The 22,327-nt window shown below is 36.7% G+C and overlaps 1 protein-coding gene across 9 annotated transcripts in view; it reads right to left on the minus strand.

The window, feature by feature from the left end:
- Positions 1-22,327, minus strand: part of dip2a (DIP2 acetate--CoA ligase A) — a 147,383-nt gene that overhangs the window by 67,879 nt on the left and 57,177 nt on the right. For all 9 annotated transcript variants that reach the window (XM_089132929.1, XM_089132932.1, XM_089132926.1 and 6 more), the window contains one exon: positions 10,637-10,708. In XM_089132929.1, coding sequence (XP_088989055.1) covers positions 10,637-10,708 — 72 coding nt within the window. The remainder of the gene's footprint in view (positions 1-10,636; positions 10,709-22,327) is intronic.

Below are 22,327 nucleotides of genomic sequence, written 5' to 3' on the forward strand. Positions count from 1 at the left end.
AGATCAATGGGTCCTTTACACCACATCTGAGCTCTCATGGGGATCCAGTGCTGAGATACCACAACACTTCATCAAACATGACACACACACTACTACCAGACTAGAGTTTCAGCGGAGGATCACCATTGACAACTTCTCACCAATATGAATTACTTCAAAACTGGCATATAAAGAAATAATTATGACAAAAATTGTCCATATGATTTAATCATTATGTGCAGGGTGTGGTCCAAGACCCATTATAGGGGGCGGTCTGTTAAAACTATAATCAGCTCCGGCCTTAAAGTGACAGCAGCCTCATTCATGTAATACATATTTACTGTGTACAGTTAAAGTGTTCACTAGCACTGTTTGTATAACTTTATATTTTCTTGTATTCATTTACTCTAAAAAAATGCTGGGTTGTTTTAACCCAATTTTGGGTCAAATACGGACAAACCCAAAAATTGGGTTAAAATGTCATTAAAAATTGTCCATATTTGACCCAAAGTTGGGGTGAAACAACCCATCATTTTTTTAGAGTGGCTATTGCTTGAATGTAATTATTTGTTCTTATTTTATTATTGACTGTTTGAAAGTTATAATAGTTAGGATAGTGTTAGTTAGGGTTGGGTATCGTTTGAATTTGAACCATTCTGATTCCGATTCCGATTCCTTGTTTCGATTCCGGTTCCTAAAGATTCTCGATTCCGATTCTTTTAAGAGGCAGGGTCAAAAAAGTTTAGCTAACCTTGCTAACCAACGGCCTTTCTGAAGGAAATACTCCTTTTGTCCCAAATTTTGCATTTTGCCGAGATTTCGTTATTCTTAGAAAAGTGAAGCCACACTTTGGACCGCCGACGTAAGCTACTCATGTTCGACTCGCGCGATCATGCCAACACTTCCGGTAGACGCTTCTTCGTTGGTGTTGTTCAGCGGTTTCTTCTTCCGCTCGGCGGACTGTGAATATCGAAACTAGGAATCGAAATTTTAACTTTTGATTGATTCCGGGAAAAACGAAAAGTTAGTCCCGGTTCCAATCGATACTCGATACCCAACCCTAGTGTTAGTTGTGCTGTGATCGTAAACTGGAATCGAGAAATTGTGAGATTTCACTGGTAACTAAAACATTACATTTACATAGGTCAAAAAGGCCGGGCCAGTGAGTGTTAGAAGTAGGAATACCTGTTAATAATAATAATATCATTAAACCTTTAGCAGAACTTTATTCTACAGTCCTTTTCCGCACGCAAATACTATGCACTTATTATAGTCATTCTAATAACCTGAACCTACACCTAAATCTAACCTTAACCCATTACCTAAAAAATGCTGGACTTTGGGTCAAATATGGGCAAACCCAAATGTTGGGTTAAAATGTACAGTAATTAACAAATTTAACCCAATGGCTGGGTTTGTCCATATTTGACCCAAAGTTGGGTTAAAAAACAACCCAGCAATTTTTAGAGTGCACCCAGCACTTTCTAAAGTACACTGTAAATACACATACTGTAAAATAAAGTGCCACCAAACTTCTTCTGTTGACTTGGCACCACTTTAATCACTACTTTTGACTGACTATATAGTAATATAGTGGTGCGGATTTAAAGAGGTAATGCTCTCTCGCTCCAGACTCAAATCCTAGAACCAAACCCTGATTATGTGGATGAACCAGTGTCTTCTGAACACAGAATGATACGTGTGTGTGTAATCTTTATCTGAAGACAGAGACGGCATGACGTCTACACATCTGAATATAGCGCAAGCCCAGTAATAACCACAGACTCTTCATTTACTCACTGAGCTCAATGTCACTGTATTCCTGTGATTTGGAGAAGCTTGACCTTGAGGACGGCTAAGACTGATGAGTCACACAGCGCCGCTTGCGTAAGACCCACTGCAGCAGACGCAGAACTCATACTGAACACTCACACACACACACAGCGAGAGATCATCCAAGACAAAGTGCGTTTAAAACACATAGTCCTGCCTTTGTCATAGGATGTAAATAAACCAAACTCTTTGTGAAACTTTGACGTGGTGGAACATCTATCACAGGTTAAGACAACTGCTGACCTCCTATCTTTGTGCTAAACTCGTTTCTTCTTCTTTCTTGGGAAGTCAAAGCAACTGACAGGATTGTTTACCTCCTCCCAAACCGTTCGCCTAGCAACCAGTTCACGTTGACCTCTTGACCCCGGGAACTCCAGCGATAACTGGAGGTAAACTGGTACCAGCGATACTCCATTATCTCATATCCCCACACAACCATGTGTGAATCTGGTATTATTGTGACTTTCTGTTGATTATCAACAATTCTGAATAAGGTTTTCTGCCAAAAAATATGACAAATTGTGGATTTCAACATTGATAATATTTCCTGAGCATCAGATCCTCATATTAGAGTGATTTGTGAAGGATCATGTGACACTGAAGACTGGAGTAATGATGTTGAACATTCAGAATAAAGTACACTCTTAGAAGAAATGGTTCTATTTAGAACCAGAAATGGTTTCATCCCCCGCTTCATATATGGAACTCCAAAATGGTTCTATATAGAACCATTTTTTTGGTAAAAGGTTCTATTGGCCAAGTATGGAACCCCAGGGTTCTATATAGAACCCAGAGAAACCCTTTTTTAAGGGTGTATAGAACCTTTTAGCGGTTCCAAATACGTAGCGCTGATAGAACCTTTTAAGGTTTTATATAGAACCTTTTAAGAGTGTATATATTCACATAGAATACAGCTATTTTAAATTGTAACAATATTTCACATTATTTCCATGTATTTCTGGTCATGTACAGATGAAATTCCACACATTTGAGAATGTGTTTATTTGTGTTATATTTAACTGTCTGGGTTTGCTACGTTCCCCACAGACTTTATCCTGTAAACATGACTGCTATTCCTTCAACTCTGATTTATTAAATCATCTCTTGTTTCCTCTGTTATTAAGTCCATCATCGCGGCCTCAGGTGTTCTCCATAATTGCACAGTAGCTGCATTATAACGCTGCTGCTGTCTCAATCAGGTCCTGTGAGGGCTGGACTGGACACGCTGGTTCTGGGAAACCTCCAATCCTGCTTAACTCAACAAAAGCTTACTCACGGCTAACGTTTTGTGAGGACAATAAGACACAGTGTGCAACATCAAAAGCCGTCAGCGAACACACACACACACACACACACAAAAGCCCAACTATGTGCAAAGATAACTCAGCAGTAAATGCTACACGTCCAGTTGCCAAGCGAGTGAATGCTGCTCAACGGTTGGCTGATAACCAGCCAATCATGCTCCTGCTTCCAGACGAGTGTTACCGGTCAGATCAGGACGAATGTTTCAGGAGAGAGTTAGAAGATGTTTAGGAGATGACTGAGCTCTCATTGATTGGTTACATAAACTGGTAGATTTGAGATTTCATGAGAAATGGCTTCTCTGCTTATGCTGGGCACACCACACACCAAAAGATTTTTTACATCTTATAAGATTTTCAAAATGTGATAGACTCCAAACTCGAGGACGAACATGCTAGATTTAACCGATTTGCTCCAATAGTGTGTGGTGTGACAAAGACAGCACACACACATACACAAACAGATTTTCAACAAGTCTCGACTGTGAACACGGGAAATCTCGCAAAATCTCGTGAGACTTCAGAATACCCAGACAGCAAACTGACATTGAATCAACGTGGAAACGACGTCTCTCATGACATTGAATTAACGTTGATTTTGGTCATCGAATTAACGTTGAACCAACGTCAGACGCGGCATTCTTCAAAGCTAAATGAAAATCGAAAATTGGTTTGCTTTCATAACGTTGAAACAACGCGTTGATTTCAAGTTGATTTTCCGTTAGTTTTGAAAGAATGACGCGTCTGACGTTGGTTCAACGTTAATTCGATGAGCAAAACAATGTCAGATCAACGTTGTTTCGATGTCATATTTCCACGTTGATTCAATGTCAGTTTGCTATCTGGGTAAGCATGCCGGACCATGATAACCACAAATTAAAGGTACAATATGTAAGAATTTTGTAATGAAATATCCCAAAATCACTTGTGTAGTTGTGTACTTACAATATCCCAAAAGTCTCCAAAGATTTTCTTATTTCAGAAAAAATCCTATTTTAAATAAGTGGCCATCCCGGAAAAAAAATGATGCCTGTCAATGAGGCAATATTCGCGCTATCCTCGGTTTCCGCTCGCACTGCCATAGCCGTGACGTAACCATGGTGACAGACATGGACAACTGCGCAGTGTGTAACGTTTAGCGGCACACAGTTCTTGTTTCTCTCAAACATGGACATGGCAAGCAGACTTTGGGACAAACAATCAGAACTAAAATGAGGATCAACATTAGCGTGGCGTTTTTGAGATGCCGAGAGCTAAACGCGGCTAACTTGGACTCGACAGACAGCTAGCGTCCGCAACTAACTTGGACTCGACAGAACTTCACGAGTCACGACTCGACAGCTTTATTTACAGGCGAGTAAATGTACATAAAACAAATCAATGTTATGTAACGTTAGCTCAACATGATGACATGTTACAATATGGTCTAGTGCTGGGCGGTTTGACCAAAATTTTTTATCACGGTTGTTGTTTTTTTGTTTTTTCAGAATTAAGCCGTTTTTTCCAGTGTATGACGTTTTTTTTTTTCATGCCTAATCAGGTGTTTAAAGCATTTTCTTCTGGTTGACAGAGGAATTACTACAATAAATTGCCCTAAGATGATCTATTTTATTGTCATTATTAGTTAATATCGTAGAATAGAATAACGTCCAGTATAACCTAAAATTGTTATTTCTTAACGTATTAATAATATTCTTATATCCAAGCCAGAACGTTAATACAACGTCTAAAAATTCCATTCAGATATAAACCATAACGTTTTTATAACTAAATGGGAACGCTATGAAAACGTTCTTATAACATAAAATTGTAATCTGGGGAAGAGGAGAGATTCGCGATTGCACTGAACACGTTTTAAGTGCAGGATTCTCTGAGCGAGCCCACAGAAAATAGACCTGTTCTTACAAGAGCAACGTGTATCTGAGAGCGCGCGCACGTGATATTCCACGCGCGAGCAGAGATTCACACTCGCGCATTATATTAATATTCTTTCGTGCTAATATATTGCGCTCTCGACATTTGACAGGAAATAACGCCATATTCTGCAGCGTCCACCTTCCCTGTAGCGTAACACCAAAGCACTGCTGATTGATTGACCCTCGCCTCACCGTCGCCGCTTAGAAGTGCAACATTGTAAAGGGTCCGCCTGAAGCAGTGTCGCGCAGCGTAACGTTCGTTCCAAACGTTGTGTAATTGAATACATCGGTATGACGGTATATTAAAAATGAACATCACAACAAAAATTTACACCGGTTTTTGGTATGAACTGGTATACCGCCCAGCACAGCGGTATATGGTCAATATGTTATTCTATTGTTGATCGAGCTTACAGCTAGTTTCGTATAGCAACTGAACTAACGCATTTAAATGCCGTTTAGTGTAACGTTAGAGCAAGTGAAGCAGCGCTGCGTTACCTCACAAGTTTCATTCGTCTAATAAACTGACCCGTGTGAGTTATCCAGCACTCGCGGGTAGTTTGGTGGAATTAAATGTCCTTATCCTTTTGCATCTGCGGGACTCGCGTGTGATTTCTGTCTCTTTAGCAATCGTGACCTGCTTCATAACACTGTAATGTTAAAAAACATCAATGTTTGCACTCGTCCATAAACATTATTAGATCCATCAAGTCCCATCATTCAGCTCATCACTGCGTCATCAACCTACGGCTGTGTTACTGTTGGAAACTGCGCCCTCTTGTGGAGAAAAAACTACATATTGTGCCTTTAACTTTAACCTTTAACCGTACGCCTATAGATGAGATCTGAGCGGCCTCGTCCACAACCCTTGTGAAAAGAAGTGTATTGAATGTTGAATTCATTGAATGTTTTAAAATGTTATAATATTGCTGAAATAAATATCTCTTAAAGGACTGCACTTGTATTTATGTTTTATCATTACGCTTTTAATCAATTCGTCTTAAACATATTCTGTCATGCTTTAAAGTAGTATTCTTATTTTGATGGGTCGACTTGATTGAGTTGAACTTTAACTGTAGTTTGTTATCCGATATTACATTTAAAAGTTAAAATATTTGAAATGTACTAAATTGCATCTGTATAAATGTGTAATTACAAATATATTGATGGTCTGATGGATGCATGTTTATGACAACTGCCATTAAGTGACATTGTTTGAGATGTCTTTGATATGACACCTTGACCATAAACATGACATTAACATGACATAGTAGATTAATTATCAAACTTAATAAACCACTTAGCTTTATGGGTTAACATTACATTCAACTGTCATGTGGTTGGCTTTGACATTGGCTGTCATGAGGCCATTATAACTGTGTCATGAATATTTTTCGTGACCTACAGTGGTACACATTGAATTTGGCATTAAAAAGTTATAATGGTCTTATGACAGCCAATGTCAACACCAACCACATGACAGTTTAATGTAATGTTAACCCATAAAGCTAAGTGGTTTATTAAGTTTGATAAATAATAATGTTTATGACAATTTATGTTGTCTTAGTAATGCCAAGTTGTCATGGTCATAACTGAGTGAATGACACGTTATGCTCATATTAATATTGTCAGTCTTATGCACACCCCTTCAAGTAAAGTGTTACCGTATATTCCTTTAAAGTACAGGTATATTATTTCTGTAAAAAATACTCTTTTCCAAAGTATGCTAAAGTGTACTTTCAGGACCCGCGAGCACAGAGAGCATCATGGGAGGAAGTGTGGTGGTCTGCTAAGATAATGAGAAAGACAAAGCCTTCAACGGACGGACGGGGAGCCATCTCTGATGTAAAATCAAGTCCTGATCCTTCGTTTCAAAGCCAAACCAAAAGTATAGAGTGGGGTCCAGACAGACGTTCACTTTTCCACGAGCCACCGCAGCGATCATAAAACACACACTCATGGCCATTCTATAATTACGCATACACAAGGAATACAGATCGAGCGAGCAGCGTCGCGTGTGAACTAAATCACCAAAACAGATGCCACTGATCTGGAGCGGGGAGATGACCTACGACCTCCACTTATGTTCAGGTCCTTCCACTCTTCCCACCAGTGCCGTCACTGTAATCTACTGTGCAAACATAAGTGATAAACATCATTTCTGGAGATTGAAATAAAGCTAAAGCAACTAAAGCTGAAAAATTAAACATAACTAAAAGTGAAGTAACTGAAATGGCTAAAACTTACACTATATATAATACTAAAGTAACACTGTTTCCTACAAGTTCAGTGTAGAGGAAATACAATAGTGTGTTTTACTACTTAACCCATTTAAGCCCACCGGCAACTATAGTTGCCGCAGTGTATAGTTGTCATTTTCCTTGTGTAAGTATTTTTATAGATGTTATCCATGTTGTATGTCTCAATGTCATGCAAGGAAACAACCAAATAAAGGATTTCAAGAAAAAAAAAAAAGTATTCACTTCCTTCCTGTCACATGAGGCTGTCAACTTCCTACCCCTACTTCCAGGAAGCATGGCGAAGGCAAACCCTCCCAACGAAAGCTAATTTTCATATTACTAATAAGTATTTTTTGTTGAAATATATATATCTAGATAATAATGAAGGTCTCTAGAATCCTCTAAACAAAACAAATCTTACAATAGATCTATAGTTTTTTGTATACTTAGTCAAAAGTGCAAGCGGCAACTATAGTTGCCGGTGGGCAAATACCTTGTAAGTACATATATCATTGGAAAATGGGGTATACCGTGTTAATAATTCAAGGTTATTGGACTTGTTTAATAACTTTACCCTTGTATGCACTGTTATTTTAGTTTTTTGCCATTTTGTCATTTGTTTTTTTGTTTTATATATATACATATATATATATATATATATATATATATATATATATATATATATATATATATATATATATATATATACATATACCCCAGGCAACAAAATGTAATTTTGTAACAAATTTTGTACAAATGTAATTTGTTGTAATTTGTAACAAATTACATTTTTGATATATGCATATCTACATATTATGAAATCATAATTATAACAATATAAGTTACTTTTTGTCAAAGTTTAGCCGTTTTTGTACTGAAAAAAATCAGTTTTTCAATAATGTTACATTATGATTAGAATCAAACCTGATCAGGATGTTACAAAGAGAAAAGTTGGAGTCTTTAGAGTTTATAATTTATTTCAAACATCTGTTTTTCATATAATTCAAAAAAATTGTGCCACCAAATTTCTGTTCTTTCTGATTTTGAGGATGAATTTTGACCATTGACAAAAATCATTTGGTTCTATAACATTATTAAAAAACAGATTTTTTTTCCAGTACAAAAAATGCCTAAACTTCGACAAAAAGTTACTTTTATTGTTATAATTGTGATTTCATAATATCTAGATATGAATACAACTGGAAAAACTTGTGAAAATATGTCTTTCATTTAGTCAAATAGCAAATTGCAAATAGTGGAGCTCTGCAGCCATCTACTGGTTAAAGTGATAATTTGTTACTTTTAAAATGGCATTTTCCAAAATATTGGCAAAAATCTTACACTAAACCATGTCAAATTATCCATGTTATCCCCATTAATGAAAGTTAGAAATGTGGGTCAAAAAGACCCCAAACAGCACACAATGTTTAAGACAAATGGATTTGTTGTTTGTTGTGTTTTTATATTCAAGACATTATAAGCTATAGATTCCGCTTTTTTGCGTTCGCATCAAACATTCTTCGACTTTTATACACAATAAATTTGTTTATGAATAAAGATTGATCTGTTGAAAGCAGTTATTTTGAGATAGATGCCAAATGTTCTCCTCCTATTCATATTTAACATTGATGGGGTGCATACAACATATTTGCCCACCGGCAACTATAGTTGCCGAACATTCAAATACGATTTTCAAGAAGAAGAAAAAAAAAACTTGAGGAAATAAATGCAGAACATGTTCACATAGGACATTATTAACACGACTATATGCATGAAACCATTCAGAAAAATTTGGGCACAAATGGGTTAAGTTCTTCCCTCACAGTTCGGTCATTCAGTGTGTTACATTAAGTGTGTGTGTGTGTTATTTGTAGTATTATCGTCCGTTACAGTCAAGATAAATCAAGCCAGGACACAGAATAATATGTCGGATAGGAAGCTTTTTAAAAAAAATAACAATAAATATTTTAGTTCTTTGTTGGAAAACAGCGCATAAGTCCAATAGACAATTTTTATGATAGATTTAAGGTGATTTATGGATCTCAACAGCTCCTGTCCCCAATTCTCTTTCTTTCTTCGAAGCAGTGTGAACGTTTTGCTAACTATCCTCTTTTTGACTGACACAGAGAATCACATAAGTTTAGAATGACTTGAATATCTAGTTCAGTCCTGAAACGCAGGCCTTTAAATGCAATTCGCAAGCAATCGCATGGCACGAGCTGATTGGCCTCTGCTGATCCTGCTGCCAATCAGATCGCTTGCTCAGCATTTGAACAGTCTGGTGTTTGCTGTAGGCTAGTCCTCCGTCCTTATTTTAAATAAAACTGCAAAAATGTATCTTCTATATTTGAAGTAGAAGTTATAGATGAATTTTGAACAATACCCGTTCTTGTCTTAGGACAAATGAGCTTTTTTGATCCACTTCAAATGTTGACTACTCCCTAAAAAATGCTGGGTTGTTTCAACCCAAATTTGGGTCAAATATTTAAATATTTTAAAACATATTTTATTTAAAAAGCGTAACCAAACGTTTGGGTTTGTCCATTTTTTGACCCAAATTTGGGTTGAAAAAACAACCCAGCATTGTTTTAGAGTGTACACTTCAGTTCAGTTTCAGTTTATGATCCCCTAAGGGAAGCTTATCTTGCATCAGGTCACACAACAGGTAAACACCACATACACATACCAATAAACAACACAAACTACTAATTAAAAAACGTCACAATGTTATTATTGAAAACAGAGGGGTATTATTCATTTTACCCGGCTACGTGTAAATGTGGCCTCCATAAGCAGTCGCAAGTCCATATTGTGCAGCCGTTGAGATAATAGTATAACCAAATACATATTCAATAACATGCCATCCAGAGAGCTGTCATGATTTAAAATAATAAAATCATTTTCATTTTTGGGTGAACTATCCCAAGTTGACTTGGATGTTTTAAATAAAAGACTGAATAAAAGGAAGAATTTCTCACATTTTAGAGGTGAAATGAGCGAGGGGACCCATAAATAATGAACCCGTCTATATTCGGCATATGGAAAGAGACATGCTAGCCAAGCTAAACCAAGCAACAAGGACACACACCACATAATTGAGAGTCTGAGGCAGTTTGAAGCCTGCACTTAGTTTTTACTTTTACAGTGTGGATAACTCCTCTTCCCCATCGAGACACACACACAGTTTCCATTAGCTCAGATATCCTTGACAGAACCGAAACCATTGATGTATTTCAGATCGTCCCAGACCGCGGTCGGACTCAGAGTCTCCCGAAGGTCGGAGACGGGACACACGTGAGGGCTTTATAACCTATAACCTGAAATCCTTCATTAACCAGAGTCTGTGCGGTGCAGTCGATCTGTTTACCTTGTATCTGGGGTATGTAGGGCGCCAATAATTTCCCTCTTTTCTTTTCATAGCCTTTCTGTGTGATGTCACCTACAGAGAGAGAGAGAGAGAGACAAAGGGATTGTGATGAATCATGTATTCTGTGTTTGTAAAGCTGGCATCACAGTCTGCCCACAGTCCTGGCACAGCGGGGCACGAGAACGTCCAGCCTCCAGCGCTTTCGCTAAAGAAACATCTTCCTGGTCAGATCATTATAAGGGTCATGTGACACTGAAGACTGGAGTAATGATGCTGAACATCACAGGAATACATTACACTTTACTATATATTTACATAGGAAACTACGGAGGCGTATTGCATTCACTTGAAGAAAAAAAAAATCTACTCTGTTTTTCTGAATTAACGAGTTAATTTTTCATGAGAAAAATTGAGTCTGAATTAATGAGTTAAATTTTTATGAGAAAAAAGTTTTTGCTCTGTTTTTTCTGAATTAACGAGTTAATTTTTCATGAGAAATTTTTTTTGCTCTGTTTTTCTGAATTAATGAGTTAATTTTTCGTGAGAAAAAAAGTTTTTGCTCTGTTTTTCTGAATTAACGAGTTAATTTTTCATGAGAAAGAAAAAAATTTGCTGTTTTTCTGAATTAACGAGTTAATTTTTCATGAGAAAATTTTTTTTGCTCTGTTTTTCTGAATTAATGAGTTAAATTTTTATGAGAAAAAAGTTTTTGCTCTGTTTTTCTGAATTAATGAGTTAATTTTTCATGAGAAAGAAAATTTTTTGCTGTTTTTCTGAATTAACGAGTTAATTTTTCATGAGAAATTTTTTTTTGCTCTGTTTTTCTGAATTAATGAGTTAAATTTTTATGAGAAAAAAGTTTTTGCTCTGTTTTCCTGAATTAATGAGTTAATTTTTCATGAGACAGAAAAAAATTTGCTGTTTTTCTGAATTAACGAGTTAATTTTTCATGAGAAATTTTTTTTTGCTCTGTTTTTCTGAATTAATGAGTTAATTTTTCGTGAGAAAAAAAGTTTTTGCTCTGTTTTTCTGAATTAACGAGTTATTTTTTCATGAGAAAGAAAAAAATTTGCTGTTTTTCTGAATTAACGAGTTAATTTTTCATGAGAAATTTTTTTTTGCTCTGTTTTTCTGAATTAATGAGTTAAATTTTTATGAGAAAAAAGTTTTTGCTCTGTTTTCCTGAATTAATGGGTTAATTTTTCATGAGACAGAAAAAAATTTGCTGTTTTTCTGAATTAACGAGTTAATTTTTCATGAGAAATTTTTTTTGCTCTGTTTTTCTGAATTAATGAGTTAAATTTTTATGAGAAAAAAGTTTTTGCTCTGTTTTTTCTGAATTAACGAGTTAATTTTTCATGAGAAATTTTTTTTGCTCTGTTTTTCTGAATTAATGAGTTAATTTTTCATGAGAATTTTTTTTTGCTCTGTTTTTCTGAATTAATGAGTTAATTTTTCGTGAGAAAAAAAGTTTTTGCTCTGTTTTTCTGAATTAACGAGTTAATTTTTCATGAGAAAGAAAAAAATGTGCTGTTTTTCTGAATTAACGAGTTAATTTTTCATGAGAAATTTTTTTTGCTCTGTTTTTCTGAATTAATGAGTTAAATTTTTATGAGAAAAAAGTTTTTGCTCTGTTTTCCTGAATTAATGAGTTAATTTTTCATGAGACAGAAAAAATTTTGCTGTTTTTCTGAATTAACGAGTTAATTTTTCATGAGAAAATTTTTTTGCTCTGTTTTTCTGAATTAATGAGTTAAATTTTTATGAGAAAAAAGTTTTTGCTCTGTTTTTTCTGAATTAATGAGTTAATTTTTCATGAGAAAGAAAAATTTTTGCTGTTTTTCTGAATTAACGAGTTAATTTTTCATGAGAAATTTTTTTGCTCTGTTTTTCTGAATTAATGAGTTAAATTTTTATGAGAAAAAAGTTTTTGCTCTGTTTTTCTGAATTAATGAGTTAATTTTTCATGAGAAAATTTTTTGCTCTGTTTTTCTGAATTAATGAGTTAATTTTTCGTGAGAAAAAAAGTTTTTGCTCTGTTTTTCTGAATTAACGAGTTAATTCATAAAAAAAGAGCAAAAAAAAAATCCATGAAAAATTAACTCATTAATTCAGAAAAACAGAGCAAAAAAAATCCATGAAAAATTAACTCATTAATTCAGAAAAACAGAGCAAAATATTTTTTTCTCATGAAAAATTAACTCATTAATTCAGAAAAACAGAGCAATTTTTTTTCTCATGAAAAATTAACTCGTTAATTCAGAAAAACAGAGTAGATTTTTTTTTTCTTCAAGTGAATGCAATACGCCTCCGTAGGAAACTACTAATAATAAAAATAATGTTTCTGTTTGTACTGTATTTAGTACATGGTCAAATATGAGAGACACTAATCTTTTAGAAGAGACTTAGGAAACAAACCTTCAAACTTAAAAACATGACATTTAACGCACTGCGCAAGTCACTGCAGCAGATGTTGAATAAATCAGAATTATCGGAGATTTATGGAATTTTTACTCCAAACTTCATAAATACGTATCGAAATCCCAGTCCGCTGACACAGTTGGAGTGGTTTTCCTCCTGCTGATATTACTGACGGCCGCCTGGCCTCGCAAACACACGCTTAATAACAGGCTGTCCGACCGGCACACATGCTATTTTATAAACTACTGGAGAGCTTTCCCATCAGTAATGCCACCACACACACCGCCACACGCTGGCACACTTCATTCACTCCTCAATCACACCAATGAGGAATCAACACATAAAGCTGAAAACAGCAATACTGAGTGCTTACGGACTGATAAAAGCAGGAGACATGCCTCTATGAGACGCCTGACAGGTCCTATAGCAAGTGATTATTGACACCAAACACAGGCCAAACGACCAACCAATCGGGTCCCAGTGACTAGATCATAGTATTATGACAGTGAGAAAATTCATGGATCGTCAGGAATCAGAAATTAAAATTATGGCCGACACCAATAAATATTGATGTGTTTTTTTGTAGGGATGGCCAACGATTAATCGCGATTAATCGCATCCAAAATAAAAAATTGTGTTTACATAATAAATGTGTGTGTAGTGTGTATAATTAATTTGTATATCCACACATGCATGTATATATTTAAGAAAAATATGTTATTAATATATCAAATATTTATATTTATATATAATATTAATTGTGAATAAATATATATAAAATATATACATGCACATATTTCTTAAATATATACATGCATGTGACGGTATTTATACAAATTAATTATACACACTACACACAGATATATTATGTAAACACAAACTTTTATTTTGGATGCGATTAATCGCGATTAATCGTTGCCCATCCCTAGTTTTTTGTGTGTGTGTGTGTGTGTGTTAACTGAAAAATGGCTGATTTGTCTAAATAAATAAAAAATAAAACAACTAACAATAAAACGAACATCAATCAATTGATAAATATATAAAAAATAATGATAAATGTCTAATAATATTAAAACTTTATGCAATGCAAGTGAATTAAAAATGAACACTAAAAACCTTAAATAAAACAGCAGATACCGATAAGCTTCAAAAATCTTCATCTTAAAGCCGATAACCGAAAAATGAAAGCCGCTGTCGCGGTTATAGAATTTCCCTTGCGGTAATGTTGAGTGGCTCAATAGCGCGATATGCGGTATTACCGCCATTTATTTATTTATTTTATTTATATGTATTTGTTGCTATATAAATAAAGTTCACGATGTGGACAAAAACGAGGACATTTTCAGTAACCGATGTAACCGAAACTACAGTATATGCGCATTGAAAGACTTTCACTCAGCGCGCATATTGTTATGACAACGGACTTTGAGCGAGTCATTGAACCGTTCATTCAACGAACACGTTTAAAAAAGCTGATTCATTAAAAGAGATGTAAAGAAACAAGATGTTAATTATTTTTAACTTTGAGGTTCAACTTTTCAAGGCTCAGCTGAGCAGCAATGCGTCGCATGGGCAACGCTGAAGCTGATGCTTCACTTATTAGAGACCAATATAGCATTGATTCAATACGTGAATCACTGATTTTATGCTGTGGGATGCTGACCAGCGCTGCTGCTGACGCGCATTTATGGGAAAATACCCGTGAAGAGAACGTTAAAATGATGATGCGACAAATATTTCGCTTCCCTTTGACACGACAAGCTTTTCACGACTTCAAAGACAGACGCAGGTAATCGCACGCGCTCTGCCGATCTCTCTCATTCACTGTCTGTGTGAAGCCTACACATCACCATGATAAACAGTCTTGTTATCATTATGAACTTGTTTAACATTCAATACACATTCATTAAGTTCATAACAAGAAGGGTATACCGCTTGTTGCTGCGGTTACGTGCAATCCTCTGCGGTTGACTTGTCAGAAGCGCGGTACTACAATATTGCGGTTACCGCGACAGCCCTAGCCGTGAGGACTGAGAAGTAAGTTGGATGCTGGGAAACGTGTGAAGCCTTGTGTCGGGATGCTTATTCCCATGTTATCCTGCATCACCCTGCTCCGCTGCAAGATCCCAAAGAAGCTTTTCTCTTCTAACAAAAGCCATATTGATTCAGCGTGGAGGCCACGGCCCTGCTGACTGACACCACTAAAGAAAAGAGAGACTCCCAAACACATTCCCTTCCTCGAGCCTTTCCCAGCCGCCCGGAGAGGAGAAGGAAAGCCTCGGAAACACAGGAGGGGGGCGCTGGGAAAACACCACACTCCAACAGCTGGGTCACCAATGGACACGTCTAACCTGCCCTTCCCAACAGCCACCACTGTCCCGTACAGATACGGCAAACCACTGTCCCGTACAGATACGGCAAACCACTGTCCCGTACAGATACGGCAAACCACTGTCCCGTACAAATACGGCAAGAACGACGCCGAAGGCTGGAGATTACGGATGCAGCGATATCAACATTTCGACCAATACCGATAATTCTTTATATCTGAAAGCCGATAACCGATATATTGCCCGATAAATCTAAATCCAATTTTTTATATATGAGTTATTTTGACAGCCTGATCACAAAAACAAAAGTCTCATCATTATGTCCCAAACACATAATTATTGTGACATTCTCATTATAATATGTAGCCGATATGACAGGCTTGCGCTGCACATGTTGCACTGAACTGTATTTGTCTTTTTTGAAGTGATTTCAATCCTATTTCAAGCAATTGAAACTAGAGCCAGACCGATATATCGGCAGACCGATATTATCGGCCGATATTAGGCATTTACCAAACTATCGTTATCGGCAGTTATAATGTCTGATAAATGAATATTTCAAAAATAAAATAAAAACGGACGAAACACGCTTGACCCATGTCATGAGTGTTGGAGTTGTATAGTTTGTCCACCAGAGGGCACTCTAAACCGTTCCTGTTGGCAACACTCGTTGAGTTGGTCACGAGACATACATCGCTTGAATAACAATTAAAAGATCATCACCATCAGTTCTCTTAACTCAAATAAGCATGACAACATTTGTGACTATCATGTCTAGTTTAAAATAAATAAATAAATAAAATATCGGCCGATATATCGGAATATCGGATTTTAAAACCCAAAAATATTTGTATCGGTATCGGCCTTCAAAATCCTTTATCGGTCGGGCTCTAATTGAAACCCATCATGTTGAACAGAGTCTCAGCTGGAGGAAATGTATTATTTAACGGCTTTAAATATCGGTCAAATCTTCTTATCGGGCCGATAACGATAACAATAGAAATTAACATATATCGGCCGATACCGATATGGTGGATCATACGTCGCTAGAGACACGACTGCGGACCCTCACAGACGAGGTGTGATCGTCAGACAGACACACACAGTTCAGTGTGTGGAGTGTGTGTGAGTCACCAGCAGGAGTTGAGAGAGCTACTGTCTCCAGGATCATGAACACAATGCATTACTGTAGCAGAGATCGGGCAGCTGACCTGACGCATGCTTTATCTGCTCACACACACACACACAATAGAGGGCTATTCTCCTGAGCACACACTCTGTTACAGGACACCGTCACTCATCCAGGACATGTACAGAATGCAGAGTCGCACTTTATACTAGATTAAGGTCTTACCTAATGTGTCCTTATACATTTGATAAACACTTAATATGTACATGTCAGTGGATTATGAAGTACTTGCATTTAACCTGCATTTATTGTTCCACTGTTACCCAAACTGTAACCCCTAATCCTAACCCTACTCGTACTAATAAATAGAGCCACACCGATATATCGGCAGACCGATATTATCGGCAGATATTAGGCATTTTCCAAACTATTGGTATCGGCAGTTATAATGGCCGATAAATATTTCAAAAATAAAATAAAAACGGACGAAACACGCTTGAACCATGTCATGAGTGTTGGAGTTGTATAGTTTGTCCACCAGAGGGCGCTCTACACCGTTCCCGTTGGCAACACTCTTGTATAACGCGCCAAACATCCGGTTGCAGGTAGGCAATGTAGGGACTAATTATTATTTTATTTATCAGAACTTTAATATATTTTGATGTTCCTCTGTTCTGTTGTGACAATAAAAGAAACAAGTTTCTTTAAAATGCATTATCATATTATTTTAGTTAAAACTCATAAATAACAACAAATATCTAATGTTAGGGAAATCTGTTAATGTTTTGTTGCGCATTTCTGGAAAAAAAAAATATATAAAAATATCGGCCGATATATTGGAATATCGGATTTTAAAACCAACAAATATTTGTATCAGTATCGGCCTTCAAAATCCTTTATCGGTCGGGCTCTACTAATAATAACCCAACCATAACTCAAACTCCTTCAAATGTGGGAATATGATAGCTGTGGGTATTTAATGTTAGTATATAGGCGTTAAGGCCACTTGAATACAGAGCTGAGAATCAGTGTGTATGTAGTCCATACTAAAAATGCACCGATATTAAAATTCTGGCAGATAATGAGAAGTCTTTTTGCAATAAATGTTTGAGATTAAAAAATACTACTTTGTCTAAATAAATTAAACATAAAACACTAAAAACTAAAATGAATCAACTAAAATTATCGGTACCGATATTAAAGGCAGATAACTGATTAATGGCTGATATTAAAATTATATTTTGTCTAAATAAATAAAAAATAAACCCTAAAAAATAAAAATCTATCAGCCAATATAATATAATATAATATAATAATATATGACAATATTATTTTTAATGTTATGGCTAAAAACCGATAAATGGATGATGGCCATTTTTTACAATATTCTATCTAAATAAAAAAAATAAGATCAAATGCTTTAGTCATCACAACATTATAATGTACAATATGGAAATTCCTTTCGAGAGTGTTATTAAATTATTAATAAGATGACGGCAAAAGTAATGTAAATTATAAAAAAGTGTAAACGATGTATGTCTGACTGTTAAATAATTAAAAAATAAATAAATAAATAAAAAAAATCAATGATGCCATTCTAACCCCATAATTAATTATTTGGATGTTGGAACATTTCTGAGCTGTTGTGTTCTGGACAGCAAAAGTCGATTCTCTAACTCAAAGTGTTCTCTAAAGATCCTAAGTTTGGGTTGGTATGATTTTTTAATTTTCTTATCCTCACCAAGGCAGCATTTATGTGATCAAAAATACAGGAAAAAATGTGAAATGTTATTACAATTTAAAATAACTTGTCTATTTTCATAAATTTTACAATGTAATGTATTGCAACTCCTGTGCATGGCTTAATTTTTTACCATCCTTTAGTCTAGTCTTCAGAATCACATGATTCTTCAGAAACAGAAATGATTTTAATATGTTGATTTGGTGGAACATGTCCTAATATTAACAATACAAATAGTCAAACAGCTGTCTTTTGTACACTTTTTATCAACTTAAAGCACCCTTTTTGAAATAAAAATATTAATTTCTTAAAAAAAAAAAAAAGTGCAATCAAGCATTCATTACGGGCCATTTTATGTTCAATATCAATCAATCATTAATCTTTTAATATTTATCCAATATTAGACACTATCCAGCATGATCATCTATACAGATAAGAAAAACAGCCCGGCATTTAAAGCATGTGCTCTTATATGTTGAGCTTGGCATGTGGTGTGAGTTCAAATCTGGCTTGCAACACCCGGGCATATGGCCACGAGAAAACTGGCCATTAAACATAGACCCTTGAACAATTACCTTTTATATGTGTGTTTATAACATAGTCACATTTACTAATGTTCAGCGAAACTTCACTGGCGATATCCGACATTTAAAGAGCAATCTGTGTATTCGGGGAGATTTGTGTAACGGCGAAAACGTTCCCAATGGAGATTTCGCACATTTTAAAATGGGTTTGGATTGGAAGTGACTTCTGTGCTTCGATATACTGACAACGGACACCTTTTATTGTCTGCAAAATATCCCAGAATCACTGGCCACACCCTTCTCTGGACCACTACCATTACTATTAAAATGTTTCATTTATTAATCAATAGAGATGCTGAGAAGAACAATGAGGAGATGTGACTAATGCCCAGCCTCACAGCAAGAGCTTTATATGATGTTCTGGTTCAGATAAAGGTCAATGAGGGGACGGTGTTACTGACGGGGATCAGGTGCTCGTCCCTTCCACATCGAACCAGAACAACTGGCCATTAGCTGCTGACACACACACACACACACACACACACATTAATCTCAGCTGAACTGGGCAGATTCGGACATGAACCTGCAGGATAAACTGGAGCGGCACCAACCGATCAATCACAGAATATTATTGGTTTATGTCTGAAACTCAATGTGAAATGACATTCACAACCACAAACCATGATGTACTAGTGAGTGAAACAAGAAATTCAATGAAAAATCATTATTAAACATTAATCACATGACATGTGATTGTATAAATGAGGTAAAAAGACGTAAAAAACGTAATATTGTGCTAGTATCGGACAATGACTTACAGGTTAGCATAACGAGTACTTATCATGTAGATTTAGAAGTGTGTACTTACAGTAAGTGCGGACTGCATGTTCAGACACTTCACTGCATGTTAATCGCAGTAAAATGGAAATGTATTATTGAGCACTTTTTACTTCAGTGTGTTTAGAAACAGTCATGAAAGTGCACTTAACTGGCCTTTCATTCCCTCAATATTAGATTATCTACAAGTATGGATTTTAAAAATATACCTTTAAGATTTGAAGTACACTACAGTACTTCTAATGAATCAAAGGCCCAGATGAAATCTTTTTTTTTTTATTTTTTTATCAGTGCTAAACCTGTGGGGAAATCTGCATAAAGCATCATTAAATGAGTCGATTTCTTCTCCAGAGTTCCTGAGGGCACAGACGGCATGTCGGCCTAGAAACAGGGCTAAATCATCGTACATCTAACCCAAGAATGCCTCGATCGATTCTTTCTCTTCCATCATCATCACCATAGATGGCTGTCTAGTGTCCATCACTCACTATTTCAGATGTCTCTCCGTCTCCATTATGTTCACCGCACACCAGACGTGTATTTATGTGCATTCCAGTCAGAGACTGACCCAGATTTCTGTCCCGTCGAGTCATTTCTCGTTCCAGTGAGAGACTCATGCGACAGACAACAGAAAGATTAATGTCACAGGACAATAACTTCCTATTCCCAGTGGTCCGAGAACACACGAGGAAGTATCCGTCTTTTCAAGACTGCTTTTAGATCCTAAAATACTCTCTCCTATTTAAGTTTAAAGCCTAAAGACGAGACTTTTGCTCTGATTTGAGTGAAAATCTCATAGTGCGTGATGACCAAAGACTAGTTTAGACTTCAGATTATAAGAGAATGTTGCGGAAAACCTGTTTGACACTATACTTATTGTTTATATAATTGTATAATCTGGATGGGATTCATAATGACGATCTAACTACAGATGGAGTAGATCGAGTCCATCCACACCCCAAAGCTCCAGTCCTGTACATCTTCATGGGTTCAACATTGGGTCAACAAGTCTATGGAGGGCAAGCGATGTGTCGCAAACTAGCGGAAACCTTCCCGTCTCACTGAAGTAAGTAAACTGCAGTTCATCGACTGGCCACTAGAGGCCGGCTGCAAAAGAGAGTCAATCCCATTGACTTCCATGTTAAAATGCCCAACTTTACAGCAGAGAAAAACATGTTTACAGTCTGGTGCAAAACGTGGTTTTATCGCTAATTTTGCCCTTCATGACGACTGTGAGGACGGTGAAGTTTGTAATAAATGTCTTTAAGTTGTGCATAATTAAGGGCGTGGCTTCTTGAGTGACAGGTGGATTGCTGATGATGTCACTGCTAGCTGTTTGTCTGCTGTTCGCGTCACGTCACCTCAGCTAATCCGCCTCGCTGCACATTTCCGGTTATCCGGGAAGGCGACGGCTGGCTCCGCCCACTTTGGGCTTCAAAAACGCTCTTCAGAAACACTACGGGTGACGTCACACACACTACGCACATATAGTTAAACAGACTATGGTCGGAAATCTCATCAATGGCGGGGAAAGGGTTAATTGTGACATTTACTAGCATTTTCTGAGTGAAACTTGTTTCTACACCAAATTTTTTTTCAGCGGTGCAGAAATTGTACAACAACAGTGAAAGTCTATAAGAAGGTACATTAAACACAAGAGCATCTCATATCGAATGATTATCGTATGTTTATGCTGAGGAAATCCCAAAAGCTGTGTTTAAACCACAACAAGAACACGCTGCTTTCAAAGACATGACCCTCAGGTGCACATGTTTCCGACCCGTGTTTCTGAGACCCCTGGGATCCGTTAGCCAGCGTTTAGGCATGAGCCATCACTATCAGTCCAATCACATGCAGAACCAGAGACAGATCTCCAGCGCAAGAGCCAGAAGACAGAACCAGCCAGGATCTGATCATGATGATGCACTCTTAAACACGCAGGGTTATTTTAAACCAAATTTGGGTTAAATATGGACAAACACAACCATTGGGTTAAAAAGGTGATTTAATTTAACCCAACGGCTGGGTTTGTCGATATTTGACCCAAATTTGGGTTAAAACACCCCAGTATTTTTCAGAGTGAGTAACATTATAACAGAATATGTCTTGAAGGGGAGGTAGGCTACTATAGATACATAGGCTACAATAAAACTTTGCAATATCAAATAATAAACCAAAACAATAAACACAAATTCTCAACATCTCAGACAGTTTCTCAACACCATCCCCCAAACTCTCTCACACACACACTTTAACAGGAGGATCCCCAAACCCACTGAATCTTCGCATCACACCAGAATCCCCACGACACAAGATGAAAACAACACAGTGTGTGTGTGTGTGTGTGTGTGTAAAACAGCATCAGATACTGCTCTCCTCCAGACCACAATGAAGTGTGTGATGCCCACCGCGGGCACTGATCACGGCTCTGCCAGCCTGCAGAAACACACCCGACACAGCGGACACACACACACACACACACACTGAGCACGGTTTACTCGAGCTGCCATGTGAGCGCCTGATCTCAGCTGTCCCCTACACGCGGTGTGTGTCTAATGTGTGTCCGCTTTATCTCTCTCTCTTCAGGCACAAAGTTGATCCCTGAACCAAGTGAAACGGAGGACACACTCCGGTCTCAATCTATTGTCACAACAACTTTCACTCAGAAATTGCACAATTAATTACAAGGTATAATAATATTTTCCTCTG

The sequence above is a fragment of the Pimephales promelas genome, chromosome 7 (assembly GCF_988280905.1).
Source record: "Pimephales promelas chromosome 7, fPimPro1.hap1.1, whole genome shotgun sequence".
NCBI classification, from domain to species: Eukaryota; Metazoa; Chordata; class Actinopteri; order Cypriniformes; family Leuciscidae; genus Pimephales; species Pimephales promelas.